The following is a 17,528-nucleotide window of genomic DNA, read 5'->3' on the forward strand; positions in this document are numbered from 1 at the left end:
CATGACTACTCGAAATTTAACCAAATGGGGGAGAAAAAGTTCAGTGCTTGCAAGATTTCAGAGTGGTTGAAAAATGGCTGTTCTATCGGGTCTGTGGTCCAGGAGAAGATTCTATGTAATTTACATCTTATCTCCCTGGGGGGTTGCCTACATCAATCTTCATCATTATTATTACTGCTCTTTTAGCTGTTTAAAAGTAGGGGAAAAATTTATCATAATTAGGAATTCAAACTCTTTGAAATTAAAGCAATATTCACTTCAGAGAAATAGAGACACTAAGTAAAACTAGCACTACTAGAGCTGTACCCATGTCATGGTGTTGAAGTTTTTGCCGCATGGATTGATGCTGAAGAGGCTGTGACGGGACCAGCAGTATTACCAACCTGTGCAAGGGCCTCCTCCACTTGACTATGCATATGTATGTGCTTCTTACATTGCTGTAGATTAGAAATAATTATATTACCAAGTTCCTGTCAAGAGATACTTGACACAGGTATAATACAGTTCTGCTACTTTCCTCAAGAAATATGTCCAGTGTAGGATTTTGAAATTCCCACGAATTGTGATCATGATTGTGCCAGAATTAATAAGCCAGCACTGTGACTGTCTTAGTCTGTTCAGGATGCAAAATACCATAAACTGGGTGGCTTATAAATAACAGAAATGTATTTTTCACAGTTCTGGAGGCTGGGAAGTCCAAGATCAAGGCAGCAGTAGATTCGGTGTCTGGCGAGAGCACACTTCCTGCTTCTTAGATGCCATCTTCTCACTCTGTCCTCACGTGGTGGAGGGGCAGGGAGCTCCTAGGTCCTCCTTTATAAAGGCACTAATCCCATTCACAAGGGCTTCACTGTCATGAGCTAATCACTTCCCAAAGTCCCCACTTCCAAATACCATAACACTTGGAGAATAGGTTTCAACCTATGAATTGAAGGGGGGGTTGACACAACAGTGTTGTCTACAACAGTGACTAAACTAGAAGAAAGTAAAACATTCTTTTTCCTTTTTTTTCTGTTCCATAGCTTGATAATGAAGTGGAAAAGACAGCAAATCTTGTTATTAGCAACTGGAATCAGCAAATTAAGGCAAGTATCCACAAATACCATTTTTTTAAACTTAGTTTTTAGAATTAAAGCTTTTTGTTTTTGCACAAATATTATGATGTGATTTAGTGTTAGCACTTCTAAGTGCTAACTGAAAACAAAAATGTTTCCTCACCTGAGTTATTACATAAGATATATCCTTCAACTAAGACAATAGAAGAACATGGATCTAAATATGGTTATTATTTATAGCTGACACTTGCATAGCATTGATTATATGCCAAATGCTGTATATTTATACATTTAGTCATTACAACAACCCAGTGTGATATGTGGCCTTGCATTGTCCCATTTTACAGATGGGGAAACTGAAAAACAGGTTACAAAACTGGTTAATGGTTGAACCAATGGTTATTTCAAGTCGTTGGATTCTGGGATCACTGCTCTTTACACTGTACTATGTAAACCATTGCACTACACTGACTGGCTCTCTGTATAATTTGCAACTTAGGGCAAGTGACAACACCAGCTGAGTTTTGTTTTTTCATTTGTATAACAGTGTTAGTGATCTTTACCTCACTAGCGAGAGGGGCACAGTGAGGGGTAAGTAGTGATACGTAAAGGGGAATGCATATATCAATTCCATAAGCATGTATGGTTCACTTTTTGTGCACAACACTATACTAAGACACAATCCTTGTTTTCAAGTAATTTAAAATTTAATTGGCTAGTTAACATATGTGCAGGAACTAGTGAATGAACTCTAAAGAGAGAAATTATGTTGTGGTATGAGAAGCTAGAGCATATCATTATAAGCAGAGAAAATAACAGATGGAATCCATAAGTAAAAAGATTATTCTAGAACAATCTAGTATAGGAGGAATTCATTTCAAGTAGAAAGGACTAGAAGCCACAGAATCTGCTAAGGAAACTCAGTGAACCCCTTTGAGAAGACTTGTGCTGCAAGAGTTGAAATTTTCTTCTTTCATCTCCAAAGTGTTAGTGCCCAAAGAGAGCCTTTGTGAGGAAACAGCCACTAGTGCCAAATAACCAGAGATGCCCTCAGAAACAGGTGGCCTCAGCGTTGCTTCTGAAGCTTCTGCTGAAACAGAGGACTCCATAGGATCAAGGACATTAGTAAGAAATGTTTGAGAAAAATGGATTTTGATGCCCATAGTGGCTTTCCTGGTAAAAGGATGCTCATGAGAATCATTTTTATAATAAATATTTAAAAGTCTCAGAAAAAGTATCCATCATTTGTTTTTAGTTTTGCTATTGATTTTATGAGGTTTCATAAAAAGAATTTGTTTTTAAAAAATCAATTTTCTTTCAATACTTAGCTTTCACAGGAAACTCAATACGATGAACCGAAAGCCAGAAACATTGCTCGGAAGTTACAATTACTTCCAAGAACAAAAAACATCTTTTATTATTTCCCAGTTTCCACCAATTCATTTTTTCTAAGTAGAACGATTTTCTTTTTTATTAAGAGTGGCAGAGACATTAGAGAACATACAATTCTCGAGCTATAATAATTTTCTCTGCAGTTACAAGGCAAGGGATTCAGCATGTTTGTGATGAAGTGCAGTCTATTTGGGAGACACAAATGAAAAGCCTTAAAGTAGCAAATCTTGCCTCACATGCTCATTTATCAGCAGGCACGCCACTGAATGAAGGTGGAGAAACAGGGCCATGAGCTTCGGATCCTTTAATTCCCCTTTGTAGAGCCTTCCCACGTTTAGAGGAAGGCAGAAGGCTTTGCCTCTGATTCCCAACATAAAAAAAGCCCAAGAAAAGAGAACCCTGAACTTTTCCCCTTCATTATTTTGTTTTACACTCCTTGCAACTTTGAGGTAAAAAGCCAAATAACCTTTCAATCAGCTGAGTTCCTGAACAGATTGAATCCAACTCAAGTCAAACTCCACTTGATTACTTTATTTCTGGAGCACCATCTTCAGCCAAATTCAGCTGTGCGGAATAGAAAATGGCCATGTGAGTTATAATCCACTCCGAGGTTTCAGGCATGAGCAGGGTAGGGAGACTTTCCACCTCTTCCCTCTCCTCCGTCCTCAGCAAATGCAGGGCATTTCACAAAAGATGCCAGGCAGATGGAGCAAAATTTTCATCCTTGCTGCAAGTTTTTTGTTTTGTTTTTTTAAATTTTTTATTTTTTTTAATTTTATTTTGTCGATATACATTGTGGCTGATTATTGTTGCCCATCACCAAAACCTCCCTCCCTCCTCCCTCCCCCCCCTCACCAATGTCCCCTCTGTTTGCTTGTCGTATTAACTTCAAGTAATTGTGGTTGTTATATCTTCTCCCCCCCGCCCCGGTTTTTTTTTTTTTTGTGTGTGTGTGTGTGTGTGTGTGTGTGTGTGTGTGTGTGTGTGTGTGTGTGTGTGTGTGTGTGTGTGTGTGTGTGAATTTATATATTAATTTTTAGCTCCCACCAATAAGTGAGAACATGTGGTATTTCTCTTTCTGTGCCTGACTCGTTTCACTTAATATAATTCTCTCGAGGTCCATCCATGTTGTTGCAAATGGCAGTATTTCATTCGTTTTTATAGCTGAGTAGTATTCCATTGTGTAGATGTACCACATTTTCCGTATCCACTCATCTGATGATGGACATTTGGGCTGGTTCCAACTCTTGGCTATTGTAAAGAGTGCTGCGATGAACATTGGGGAACAGGTATACCTTCGACTTGATGATTTCCATTCCTCTGGGTATATTCCCAGCAGTGGGATAGCTGGGTCGTATGGTAGATCTATCTGCAATTGTTTGAGGAACCTCCATGCCATTTTCCATAGAGGCTGCACCATTTTGCAGTCCCACCAACAATGTATGAGAGTTCCTTTCTTGCTGCAAGTTTTAAGAGAACATCTTAAAACAACCTCAGTTGTGGCCCAGGTTGATTTAAAAGAATGATGCTGGCAGTCCTCCGTGTTTATTGTGACGTTTCTGGTGGTAAAGCCATTATGCCAGCTAGAACACTGTTTTGGAGGCTTGCCAGCCGTCTGTGATTTTGCAAAATGTATAACCCTCTTCGGTGTACCCAATATAATAAAAATATATATACAGAGGTTCTCAGGACAAAGTGCTAGCTGCTGTGATATTTTAGGTAGATTTTGAAGGGAGGACAGGAATGAAGAGATAAATAATAATACACTATTATTAAAGCTAGCACATGAACACACCTTGTTCCAAAACAGAAGAGGTTTTCTCCTGATATCAGTTTCTGATCCTTTTTTTCTTGTTTGTTTCTGACTCTAGGCCAAGAAGAAATTAATGATGAGTACCAAGAAGCATGAAGCACTTTTCCATCTTGTAGAAAGCTCCAAGCAATCCGTGACTGAGAAGCAAAAGCGGAAGGTAAGCTGTCGTGGCAGGGTTGGGGCTCAGAGGCTGTTACCCCAAAATGTAGTGCTTTGACATGCTGGAATTAAAGAAGCAGTCTTTAAAATGTGAAAAAAGTAAGAAGCAGCCTTGAGGTCTCTCTGACTTCCCCCTGCCCCCCACCTTCCCCCAGTCCTCTGTCTCTCTCCAAAGCACAGGATAAAACTGTTCCCTTATCTGTCTAAAGTCTGGACCTGCCTAAAAAGACAGTTACCTCTGGTCCCTTCCCTGAGTTTTCATTAACTTAGCTCTTATCACAGGAAGAAAGACTGGAGTCTGTTAACACACCTGGACAGACTTTTGCCACAGATCATTGTCTTCTATTTTGGTCCCATTCAGTATTTTGAAGAGAATAATTTACCAGTCACTGCCTGCTCCGTGGGCCAAATGGGCTTTGTCCCAGGCCATTGTATATTTTTCAAGCCCATTGAGTTCTCCTTAAAAAAGTTTACTCCCATACACCCCATCTCCCCTTTCCCTATGAAGAGAGGTATATAAGCATCTGCACCTTACTGGCTTATTGAGCAATCATTCCATAGGGATGGACGTCCTGCCCTTACCTATGAGCATAAGAGAACAGGCTGATTCCTTCCTCTGTGTGGGGTCTCTGCAGAGCTGCAGCTTGGTAGAGCATGAGAAGGGATTCCATATCATTCCAGGCCACATATATTTTGTTTAAATATTATTAACAGATGACAATGAACCAATGGTGTCCCAATTTTTTGAAAGGGAACCCTATTAATAAAAAAACAAAAAAAATCTATCAGCTCCCACCCCAAATAAGTAAAAAATACATATACTTTTTATATGTTGTATGCTATACATAGTAATTTATGTATTAAACTAATATGTTATGAACATTATAAAATGTAAGAAAGTAGAAGTGATTGTCGGATGAGATAAGGATGAAATAATATTTGGCATGATTAGAATCATGATGTCTTATGTAATCATGAAGTAATGTTACCAGGCAAAACATACACTTGGAGCAAGGTTCAGCCTTCACTACAGTAAATATCAATTCATATTTCTAATAGTCCTCTTGATAATTTTAAATTTTTTCATCAATTTCTTGTCACATCTTACTAGATCATCCCTTTTTTTTTTTTTTTTTTTTTGCCTTTTCATGTGGGTGATGATGTGCTCATAACTAGGCACAGGAGAAAGCATCAGCTCTGACATTTGTGTGTGTGTGTGTGTGGCTTCCTCATGTTTATATTGTTAGTAGTAACATCAATCCACAGGTTTTCGGTAAAAATCTTTTAAAGGTATTTGTGCATTTTGTGTACATTAACCTAATTGGAGCTAGATAATAAATTTGTAAACCTGCACGATCCAGGCACCTGCCAATGGCCACATGCTCCAAGATGCTGGAAATGCATACACTTGTGAGGGTCCACAGCAGCTTCTCCTGTTGGAGGACCCCCACTCTTCCTCAGGCCACTTCAGAATCCACAACTGTCCATATGTAAGCACCAATGTCGACTCACATACTAAAAAGTAGTAAGTTTGATAAACTGTGTTCTTAGGCAAAAATGAACACAAATAATATTGGGGTGCAGGAATAAGTTCGAGTATTTTCTGCCTACACCCCAATAGATTATCTTGCACACCTCTTGTGTTATGTGTTCCAGATCGGAAATCTTTGCAATAGTCAATATCTCCTTCAAAAGCTGGAGTCCTCCTAAGAAAGTGCAGCCAGCATCACAGCAAACCCAAACATTCTTAAAAGGAAGATTGTCACTGCAAGTAGCTCTATCATTTTGTCTGAAGAAACTATTAGTTGAAAAACTTAACATCACTGTTAGCAAGATTTTATAAGGTTATGTCTTCACATGTCAGTCGGCACAGTTTGAAATGCTCACAATCAGTATTGGGAGGAAGACAACCCACAAGACGGTGAGACACTAACTTCCAGAACCTGCATTCTGAGCTCTCATTAGAAGCTAATCTTTACTGATGTCAAGCAATAACAGAAAAAAGCACGCACAGCTAAGTGGTGAATTGCTTCTTCCTACCCTTGTTAGCTTCTTCCCTGGGAGGGCAAAGTCCACAGTCCTCCCTTCCCTCCTTCAGCTGGCCGTGCAACCATAGCCTTGGCTCCTTGGCTGTCATTACATCACAGATGCATGCCATCCACAGTGCTTAATCTGGCAGTTTTGGAGGCCCTAAAGCTGAACATCTAAGGTGGCATTCATTTCTCATCTCGCATAGAAGCACCCATGTTCTTCAACCTGAGCCAGTGTTCTGTGCTGCTGAGCAATTCTTCCTGCTTTCCTGTGCAGCAGTCCTTGTTCTCACCAGCTGATCAAACTCCCATTCTCCTTGCACCTCTGTCCCCCCACTCCAGTCAGACTTTCTTGCCTCCCACCTCACAGAGTAAATCAGAAGTCAGCAGAGCTGCTTATCTGCAACAGAGAGGCCAATTCTTCATCCCGTGCTCTGATCCATTCATTGGGCCTCCAGTCAAGAGGCCCCCTCTTGATTATCCCGCTCTCTCCTGTGTCTTGGACAACTCCTCTCTAATTTCCCGCCCATCAGCCTTCTCAAGTCGCCCGTCTTAGTTCAGGCTGCTATAACCAAGGACTGTAAACTGGGTGGCTTAATCGATAGACATTTATTTTTCACAATTCTGGAGACTGGAAATCTGGGATTAGGGAGCCAGCATGGTCGGGTTCTGGTGAGGCCCCCCTTCAGATTGCAGACTGGCAATTGTTTGTTGTGTCCTCACGTAGCAGAAAGAGGGCAGGGGGCTCTCTGGGGTCTCTTTTATAAGGGCACTAATCTCATTTGTGAAACCTCCACCCTTATGACCTAATCACCTCCCGAAGGCCCCACTCCCTGATACTATCACATTGGGGGTTAGGATTTCAACATATGAATTTGGAGGGGACACAAACGTTCAGTTCCTTGCACCCCTTATCTTGGGAGAGTAGGGAGTTAGGGAGACACTTTTTTATGGTGTTTCCTGTTCCTCTCCAGATATTATCATCTCTCCTTCTTTTTACAATAAGATTTACTGAAAGGGCTGTCTGTGCTCTGTGTCCACTTGCTCAACTCCTGTTCACTCTGCAAACCACCCGAATCAAGCTTTCCCCACCATTCCACGAAGAATGTTCTTGCCATTGAAAACAATGTCCTGCTTGTTGCTAAAGCCAATAGGTACTTTCCAGTTCTTACCTTATTTAGCTTCTTGGAAGTATTAAGCATTGTTTATTTCCCCTTTCTAGAAACATTCTCTTCTTTTAACTTTAGTAACAACTCATGCTTTTGGTTTTCCTCCTACTTTTCTGGAAATCTTATCATAGACTCATGGAATCCTTTTTCTGCCTGACCTTTTATATGTTGCTGTTTCTGAGGATTTCTCTGGGGCCTGACTCTCTTTTATTCACCATTTTATCTCCAGTGTTCAGCACAGTACTCTCAATATCAGCTACTCAAAAAATAATAGATAATAAATATATTCTTAAGGATTCAACTACTGTATCTGTGCTGACAATACCCAAATTTCTATCTCCAGCCCAAACCACTCTCTAAACTGTTTTCTGATGACTCAAACTTAGTATCTAAATCAGACAGTTTTTCTCTACTGAAGAGATTCCTTATTCCTGTGTTCTCTATGTCTTTGAATGTCAGCACTCACTGTGTCCTCCCGGGTCTACCTCCTAAACCAAATACTCCTCGAACTTGTCACTTATATCATACTTGTTACGTATATCTTTCTCCTCCGTCCTGGGCCACCATCATGTCTTGCCAGGTTTACAGTAACTAATACACTGGTCTCCTTGCTTCCGGTGTTGCCTGTTCCTATCTATTCCCCATGAACAAGCCAAGCTCACTTTTCTAAAACTTGAATCTGAACATATCAGTCTCCTTTTAAAAGCTGTCAAAGGCTCCCCAGTGACCTCAGAATAAAGTACAAACTCCTTTTCGTAGCCCTTAAGACTGTGCCTGACTTGATCCATGCCTAGCTCTTCAATGTCATCTCTTGCTAGTCTCCCTCCCAAACCGTGGCGTCCAACTTCACTGAAAAAATTTTTCTATATCATGTCATGCTATTTTTGCCTCAACAATTCTTACTTTCATTTTAGGTTTATATATGGGGGCAATTTTTTTTTTTTTTTTGAGGACCCACTATGAGCTAAGTTATAGCTTAAATGCCATTTTAAATCCAAGGCTAGATTAGGTGCCTGTCTTGGTGCCCCAGTGATACATATGTACTTCTGTCATCCTGGGATCTAGCACACAGGATCGTAATGGCCTGTATGGGTCCCGGACTAGAGAGGTAGCTGAAAGAAAGTGAGCCGAGATGCCGGGTGCTGATCAAGCTTTATTAAAGGAACAGAATCTGCCGGGCTGCACTCAAAGTGGAGGGCAGCTTGGGGCAGCCCTCAAAATGGAGGACAGCACCAGATGTGGGGGGTGGGAGAGCTTATATGGACTGATACAATCAAGGAGGGGCATTATGCTAATGCAGAAGCTACGCGACTAAGGTGGAGAACTGTGCCCTTGAGGAAGCAAAAGGGTTTGTGTTTTGCAGAAGTCAGGAGGCTTCTCGTAAAGGGAAGGGGGAAGGGGGTTTGTGGTGGAGTGGGAGACAAGGCCGGCAGCTATGTTGTGCTTATTGTGTGCACAATGGCGCCGGTCATGTCCAAGATCCATCAGTAACCTATCTGGTTCCCTTTTCTACTCCCAAAGCCTTGCACATGACACATTGTAGGCACTCAATCAACATTTGGTGAGTAAATGAATGAGATGTTTGTTCCAAGACAAAGAAAGCAGGGGGCGGGAGGGGGGCAGAATTAAATCTTTGGGGCTGGCCCGTGGCTCACTCGGGAGAGTGTGGTGCTGATAACACCAAGTCAAGTGTTAAGATCCCCTTACCGGTCATCTTTTAAAAAAAAAAAAAAAAAAATTGAATCTTTGATAAATTTTAGTAAAGGTTTCTGAGAAGTTCCTTAAATAAGAATATGAGCCTACATTCTTTTATATCTGTTTGGGACAATTTGTTGTAAATTTGTTGAGCTTTTAGTCAACAGCTGTGTAGCATAGGCTGATGAATGTGAGTGGTGGTCCAGAAATGACACAGTCCTCATTCCTGGGAGTCTGAATATTCTCAATAAGAATCGAAGGACAATGATTTAGCAAAGTATAACCATAGCACTCTTCGAATCCTTTCACTGTATTGTTATCAGGTTAAAATTCACAAGCTCATGTTTCTACAGATAGTGTTTCATTACACTTGATATACAAAACCAAATGTGCCCTCTGCAGGTCATACATTGAGCCCAGGAACAGTTGAATAGCATATCAATTCAAATAATAAAGTGACTGATATTAATATTCAGCATTTTGGATGAATGTTCTTCAGGACTGTAATGTTAGTCTAAATGTCCTTAAACATAAAAAGGGCCCATCTTAAAAAGCCTTTGTCTCTGTCCTTGAAACTTCTAAACTGCATAAATGGGGGAGGGGTTCCTTGATGTTCCTTAAAGAGTGGATTGAGGACCATTTGCAGCAGAATCAACTAAGGACGTAGTTAAAATTCAGATTTCCCAATCCATTACAGAGCTACTGTAATCAGGAGGACCCTAGAACTTGCAATTTTGGAAGCACTCTTGGTCATTCCTAGGCATACTAAAGTTTGAGATTCATTCATGTAATTGAACTTCCTCATTTCTCAGAGGTGTGAAATTACCTGTCCCTGCATCTTGAGAATCAACTTTAGCAACCCTGCCAGGGAGTTTTGTATTACTGTGATTTTCCAGAAGACTTAACAATCAGAATGGCAAATTTTGGTGATTGTCAAAGGTGGGGGGGTGCTCTTTGTGAAGGAGCAGATCACTGGGGAGCAGGGCAACAGGAACCACCTGTCTGGATGTCCATAACTTGCAGTGAACATTGGTTTGGATCTCAGGCTTTTCCCCGATGATAATTGTGATCACTAATCTTTGAGGGCTATCCCAGGTGTGTGCAGTGTGCCAGATGCCTCCCGTGCTTCACCTGCTCCAATCTTCAAAGCCACCCAGTGCAGCAGGGGCCACCATTATCCCCATCAAAGAGATGGAAAAACTGTGGCTCATGAATGTTGTCATGTGTCTGCAGCCAGAGCCAGGACTGTAATCCTGGAAGTCTCATTACGATGCTCTACTGTTGGGTTTTTATAGTAAAAGTGAGATTGCGGACAGGATGGTAGCCAGGCCCATTTTAAAAATTAGTTCTGAAAATTATATGATTCCACAAGTCTCTACCTGTCCTGGCAAGAAATGCAGGAGCCTAAAGATTTACCAAGTAAGACTGTAGGTTTAAATATAGATTACAGTCCGCTGCAGATCCTTGACCTTCCCGGTCCATTCTCAAATGCACTGTCATTGGGTCTTCTAGATTTGATGAATGTACACAAATCACTTCATACTTAAGGGCCTCAGTTTCTTCGTATGTTAAATGGAGGGAGTCATACCAAAAGGCCCTTAGGTTTCCTTCTGGCTCTGCCATCCCTTTTTTCTGAAAAAAAGTCTTTGGTTTTGTCATCTATAGTTACTGTTTATGATGCTAACTAAAAGGTCAGAAACATATCACTTGACCACATATAATTCTTTCTTCAGAATTACAAAGGGCTTTCATAAATGTGTTAATGAATATGTAACACTAATGTTTTACTTTAGCTCCTCAATAAACTGAAAAAATCAACTGAGAAGTTGGAAAAAGAAGATGAAAATTACTACCAAAAAAATATGGAGGGCTATTCTACAAGATTGAAATGGGAAAACACACTAGAAAACTGCTACCAGGTAAGTTGTGCATTCACATTGTTTCTTTTTTCCATGGAGTTTTGCGTAACTTTGAAAATGGAGGTCAGATCTGCAGTTACAAGACCTGGTCTCTGTCGTAGCTGTGACCTTCACTCACATTGTGACTATAGAAAAACTACGTTTCATCTTGCTTCAGTTTCTCCATGGATACAATTACCAGTGAAAATTTATGGGTATCATTGGCCAGAGTTTCTGCTCCAAATTCTCACTGGACACCAGAGCACTCAGCTAACTTCAAAAAGTACTGACAAAGTAAAAGTAAGTTAAGGCTTAGATATTGGGTACTCGGAAATGACTCTTAGGCATGAGAGCTGATTTATACAGTGATCACTTAGGAAGTTCCTTTGTAGGTCAGGTGTTGTGTTGGGCACTGGAGATATAGCAATGACTAAAGTACCATCTCAACTCTTTTTTCTTTATTTTTTTGGCATCTGGCCAGTATCACCTCAATTCTTGAAATGTGCACACCTTAGTAGCAACAATAAACACATAAAGAAGGCATTGTGGCAAATCACCTAATAAAAATAGGCAAAAGATGTGAACAAGCAAATCACAAAATACCAATAAACGTATGAAAAGACATTCCATCATTTCTCAAAAATTAGAAAGTGATAATATCAAGTGTTGGCAAGGATGTTAGGAAGCAAGAATTCTTGTACCCTTCTAGTGGGAATAAATTAATGGTATCTGGTCAAAGTGAAATGTTCGTATACTCACAACACAGCAGTTTTAGGCATATACTGTTTACGGTATATTTTTCTTTAGAAAAATTTACTCCTGTACTCCAAGAGTGATGCACAAGAATTTTGATTGCAGAATTGTTTATAACTGCCTGGTGAGAAAAAATTGTACACTATCTTTATACCCATCAATAGAAGAATTGCTCTTAAAATGTGCTCTAATTTGGAAAATGGACTAATATATGGCAATAAGAAATTAAAACCATATTTAAACATGAATTAACCTCAAAAATATGAGTTGAAGGAAATAAATACACCATTTATGCTATCTATGTAAATTAACATTTTTTTTAAACCCACACCCAAACTCTACTGAATTTATATGTGTGTGTTTGTAACATATACATATAGACTGGATCTATGATGGGTGGGGGAACGGAGTACACCAGAGCTGCCCCATACAGTTACACAGCTTGTGGACAGCCCCTGGCCAAGGGATGCTACAAGCCCAGGCTCAAAACTTACTTCAGCTGTATACTAGTAGCTTAGTTGTCTATTATTAAGTCAACATAAGTATGACCAAATTAAACAATCGTTGATTCTGAATGATAAGAACATGACTATTTTTGTTTTATTTTTTTTTCATGTGTTGTAAGTTTAAAAAAAAAAATGTTTACAGCAGGTACATACAATGGGAAGAAGTGACCTAATGGCCACCATGTAACGCGTGCTTGGTGCTGGGTGCAGCCAGGCACTGTGCTAAGTACGTTCATACACATTATATTCTGTATTCATGACAACATTATCAGGAAGGTAATAATTTTATTTCCAATTTATAGTTGAGGAAATTGAGGCTAGAGAGATGAAATTGCCCAAGATGGTTTCAAGATTCAGTAAGAACTGGGAGAGGGAGGGTATGCGGGAGGCCCAAACCCAAGGGCTGTATTTAAATCTGCAGTTCAGCCTTTCAGGGTAGGAGAGATGCAGGGTTAGAGAAGACAGGGGAAGTGAAAGGAGAGATGGAAACTCAGAGGGAGGAAGAAAGGAGAAGAAACCTGTCTTTACACTTTTGAACACAGGACCCTGGGACTCCCCCTGCTGGATAGGTTTTAGGTGAAGGTGATGGGAAAAGGCCGGGGACTTAATTCCAAGTGCACCCGTTTGAAGCGTGGCTCTCCAACCTGTGCTCTGGTCTTGTCTCACCTCCTGGGACTCACCACCGGGGCTGGCTTCCTCGGATGGCCCCGGCAGGAGATGGGAGAGACATTGCTGCTCCCACTCCACCTTCCTGCTCCCTTCAAAGGCTGTGAGAAAAATATTTAGCCTCAGTGTGTCCATCCTCGTCGCCCCTCTCCCTGTGTCCCAGCAGCGGGAGGTCAGTGTTCTCTCCTGGACTAGCTGACATCTGGCGGGCTTTCGGTACATGTCAGGTGTCGCTAGTGGTGTGCCCGTTATCAGAGCCTCTTACTAGGTCTCCCCTTCCTTGATCTCAGTTTCCTTTTCTCCTGTAAAGCTTCTGCTATACCTTCCCCCTCCACCCTCTTTTCAGCCGTCCCAATTTTTATATTGAAAAGTATGGAAATTATCTTCTTTCCTTACAAAGTCTTCCTGATGGTGACAAACTATTCATACATTTATATTTCAGAAGACCTCTTTTCAAATTCAGCTTTAAAAATATTTAAGACCAGGTTTTTTAAATTTAATTTTCTTTTATTAGAATCCAGGTCACATGGGGTATCTATTCAAAGTCATCATGTCTTTGAGGAAGAGTAGCATTTCCTCTCATCCCTCGGGAATCCTGGATTTTGCTCCCCACTGTGCTGGAGGTCACCAGTCTTTCACTCCCACTCCTTTTCAGTTCACACAGCTCCTCTTACCCCACCTTCCAGTGAGCTCTCTTCTGCCTCCTGAATGCCAGCCCAAGCCCGTTAGACCTGACTTGAGACGCCTCTCTCGAGCCATCTTTGCTTCTCCCTGACTCCCAATAACGATGCCTACTTTGTGTTTCCTTGGCTTGTATGTACTTAGTCTATACCACCCGGTCATTGACTCACATATGACTCTATGCATTCTATATCTTTTGAATGTTTACAAATTCAAGCATTAAATGCTAGATTCATGAACACATATAACAAAAGCAGGCTAAATTGAATTAAAGGGGAATTTTATGATAAATGCGAGAGATGGAAATGGGACAAACTCAGCTTCTTTTTTTCCTCTATTCTCTCACCATTCTTATGCAAAAGTTGAATACAAGAATTCATGTTAGGGTTCTCTGAGGTGTCCTCTTGCTCCTTCCTTCTCTACAGGTTGGATTTACAAATTCTTTCAGAGAACACTCATTGAACTGTGTTCAAGACAGTTTACTAGATACTGTGAGAAATATTATAAAGTCTCAACTGTGGCTATTAAGTAATAAAACCAATTCCACAAGCCACATGCAAAAATTAATCGTATATACTTCTTAATCATACTATGTTTTAGCCACATTTCCTACCTTCCAAGAAGAAACTATTTAGTTGATAGAAATAATCTATATTAGCTGGTGGGTTAGCTCATTTGGTTAGAGTGTGGTGTTATAACACCATGGTCAAGGGTTTGGATCACCATTTTGGCCAGTCACACACACACACACACACACACACACACAAGAAATAATCTATAAATAATGCCACACTACCAAGAATTACCAAGAATCAAATGCTTGGTGCTGAAAGTACTTACCCAAGGAATTATTTTAGAAAGCAATTTGCAATATGTATCAAGATCTTTAAAAATGTTCCCTTTCTCAGCCAGTGTTCCTCATCTGCACCACAGAACACAGAAAGTGATCTGATGACTGTTTTCTCAGTTCTCCCAGGGATGGTGCTTGACGAGCACCACTCTAGATGCAGACAGATGGTAATGTTACAAAGGACACCTTAGGACTTTAGGGCTCAGTTTTCTCCTAGAAGCCCTACTGAAAAAGGTAATTTCCTTTCTATAAATGTATCTTGGGAAGTAGATGAAAAATAAGACACAGATTTCTGTTCAAAATACATTAAAAGTAAAAGGGAGGAAACAACCCAAATGGCCAACACTAAAGGGAAGATTAAATGAATCAATACATACCTACACGAAGGACTGTTAAGAAGTAATTAAAATGGTGTTTTTGGAGATTAATGGCATGGGAAACTGCTCATGTACAAAGTTAAGTGAAAAAAACAGGTGTCAAGTTTGAATAATTTCATAGACAACTAGAAGTTAAAATCGTATATACATACATACCTAGACTGAAATACTTCAGAATGTTAATAGCAGTTGTCTCTGGGTGGAAGAATTACGAATGATTTTAAAATGTATTTACTCATGACCTTTTGTGGCCCTAAGATGATGTCTCAAAGTACCTGGGCTGCTTATTAAAATTCAGATTCCTGAGTGCCTCCCTAGACCTGGTGAATCAGAAACTCTGAATGATTTTAGGTAGCAATTCAGGTGCTTTCTTGGCTTTTTTTTTTTTTTTTTTTTTTTTTTTGATGGTTGGCCACTAAAGTAACTGGCTAGCCCTTCATTTTTTTATTTTTATTTATTTATTTATTTAGGCAGCTGGCAGTACTGGGATCCAAACCCATGACCTTGGTGTCACAAGGCTGTGCTCTAACCAAGTGAGCTAACCAGCCTGCCCTTGACATTCTAAATTTTGAGAGTCCCTGCTCTAGAAAGAACATGGTGTTCTTTTCTCAGTTTTATGAAAACAATTTAAATGAAAACGAATTCCCTCCACACTCCTTCTGTAGCACAAATCCGAAGGCCAGGACAGCAGGAACTGAAAAGAATGAAGAGCGTGAATTATGGCCATGCCTGGGCCCCCGACAAGCTCTAAATCTGCTGTTTCTTGATAGCTCTCTGACCACACTTTCTTCCTGTGAGCTATTGTGAAAGCACAAGAGGACAGTTTGAGGTCCTGCAGAGTATCTTGCTTCTCTATTGCCTATTTTATACAAGAAGAACAATAAAATGGAAAGCAATAATTCATTAAATGAGATATAGATTTTCCCCTCTTAACAGTGGAATTTATTTCCGCCTGTTTTCATGAGCACACATAGATCATTTTAATGATTTCCCTAAAATGTAATTAAAATCTGTTAAACATTATCATCTCCACCAAGGGACACTGGCTGTTCTAGTCTCAGATGGATGCTGGTGGTTCAGCACTTGTCAAAATAAAGAAACAGCTGCCTGCGAGGGATGCAATATCTGCTAAAACCTGGCTTTAATTTTCTCCCCTGTCCTTTGCTCATAGTGCCAAACTAGAACAGCTGATCTCTAGATCTTTTTAAAAGACTTTTTCTTTTTGCAGATGGTCCTATATGAGGGCCGAACAAGTGAGCAGAAATTATTTACATTTTTCTTATGAGGCATATAGATTTTGCCCTTTGAAGAGGTAATATGTTTGATAGGCTTTAATCTTCTGTGTCTTTAATCCTTTATCTGGGAAACAGAAGGGCACATGGCCACATTCAAATGGCTGGTGCCTGTGACTTTGGAAAAGGACTCAGGAGGCCACCAGCAGAAACAAAGGTATTCGGCTCCCATTGACTTACAGAAATTGTGGAGCTTCTGACACAGCTAGGCAGGTGGCCATGGGGGCACAGCTACAGGCTTCTGATCCAAATGTCAGTACACACGGCACAAAATTTAGACCTGCGGGCTGACCCCGTGGTGCACTCGGGAGAGTGCGGCGCTGGGAGCGCAGCAGTGCTCCTGCCGCGGTTCGGATCCTATATAAGGATGGCCGGTGCGCTCCCTGGCTGAGCGCGGTGCGGCCGGTCACAAAAATGACAAAAAAAATCTAGATCTGCATGTGATTAGCACAGACATTCACAATTACTGCCTGAGACTTTTACTACCCGCACTTAAAAGCAGTGTTAAAATAAGTTTATACCAATAAACAAAATGTGATATATACATACAATGGAATATTATTCAGCCTTAAAAAGGAAGGAAATTCTGGCACATGCTGTAACATAGATGAGCCTTGAAGACATTATGTTAAGTGAAATAAGCCAGACACAAAGGACAAATACCGCATGCTTCCTCTTACATGAGGTACCTAGAATAGTTAGATTCATAGAGACAGAAAGTAGGATGGTGGTTGCCAGGGACTGAGGGGAAAGAGAAATGGGGAGTTATTGTTTCATGGGTACAGAGTTTCGGTTTTGCAAGATGAAGAAAGTTCTGGAGATGGATGATGGAGATGGTTGCATAATAAAGGGAACGTGCTTAATGACACTGAACTGTACACTTATGGTTAAAATGGTACATTTTATGTCATATAAATTTTACCATAATTTAAAAATATTTAAAACATTTAAAAATATACTATCTGCCACAGATGTGATAACACAAAGACGAGGAGGAACACCATCCTGGAGCAGGCAGTGGGCCCCTGCGGGTGTGCTGAGAGGCAGGACGGGAGAACCCAGCACCCTTGTGACTCTCTCTGCCCCCACTGCCCTTGCCCTACCAGAGGCCCTGAGACATATCCATCCTTCTCCCTCCCTGTGGTAGCATTTCCCACTAGTTTGTCCAAAGCCTCCTTCATGAAAGATTCTT

At 40.5% G+C, this 17,528-nt stretch overlaps 1 protein-coding gene across 1 annotated transcript in view; it reads left to right on the top strand.

Moving 5' to 3' along the window:
* Positions 1–17,528, top strand: part of NOSTRIN (nitric oxide synthase trafficking) — a 59,364-nt gene that overhangs the window by 27,316 nt on the left and 14,520 nt on the right. The window contains exons 6-8 of the mRNA XM_063112397.1: positions 1,023–1,085; positions 4,319–4,417; positions 11,107–11,232. Coding sequence (XP_062968467.1) covers positions 1,023–1,085; positions 4,319–4,417; positions 11,107–11,232 — 288 coding nt within the window. The remainder of the gene's footprint in view (positions 1–1,022; positions 1,086–4,318; positions 4,418–11,106; positions 11,233–17,528) is intronic.

The sequence above is a fragment of the Cynocephalus volans genome, chromosome 1, assembly GCF_027409185.1.
Source record: "Cynocephalus volans isolate mCynVol1 chromosome 1, mCynVol1.pri, whole genome shotgun sequence".
NCBI lineage: Eukaryota > Metazoa > Chordata > Mammalia > Dermoptera > Cynocephalidae > Cynocephalus > Cynocephalus volans.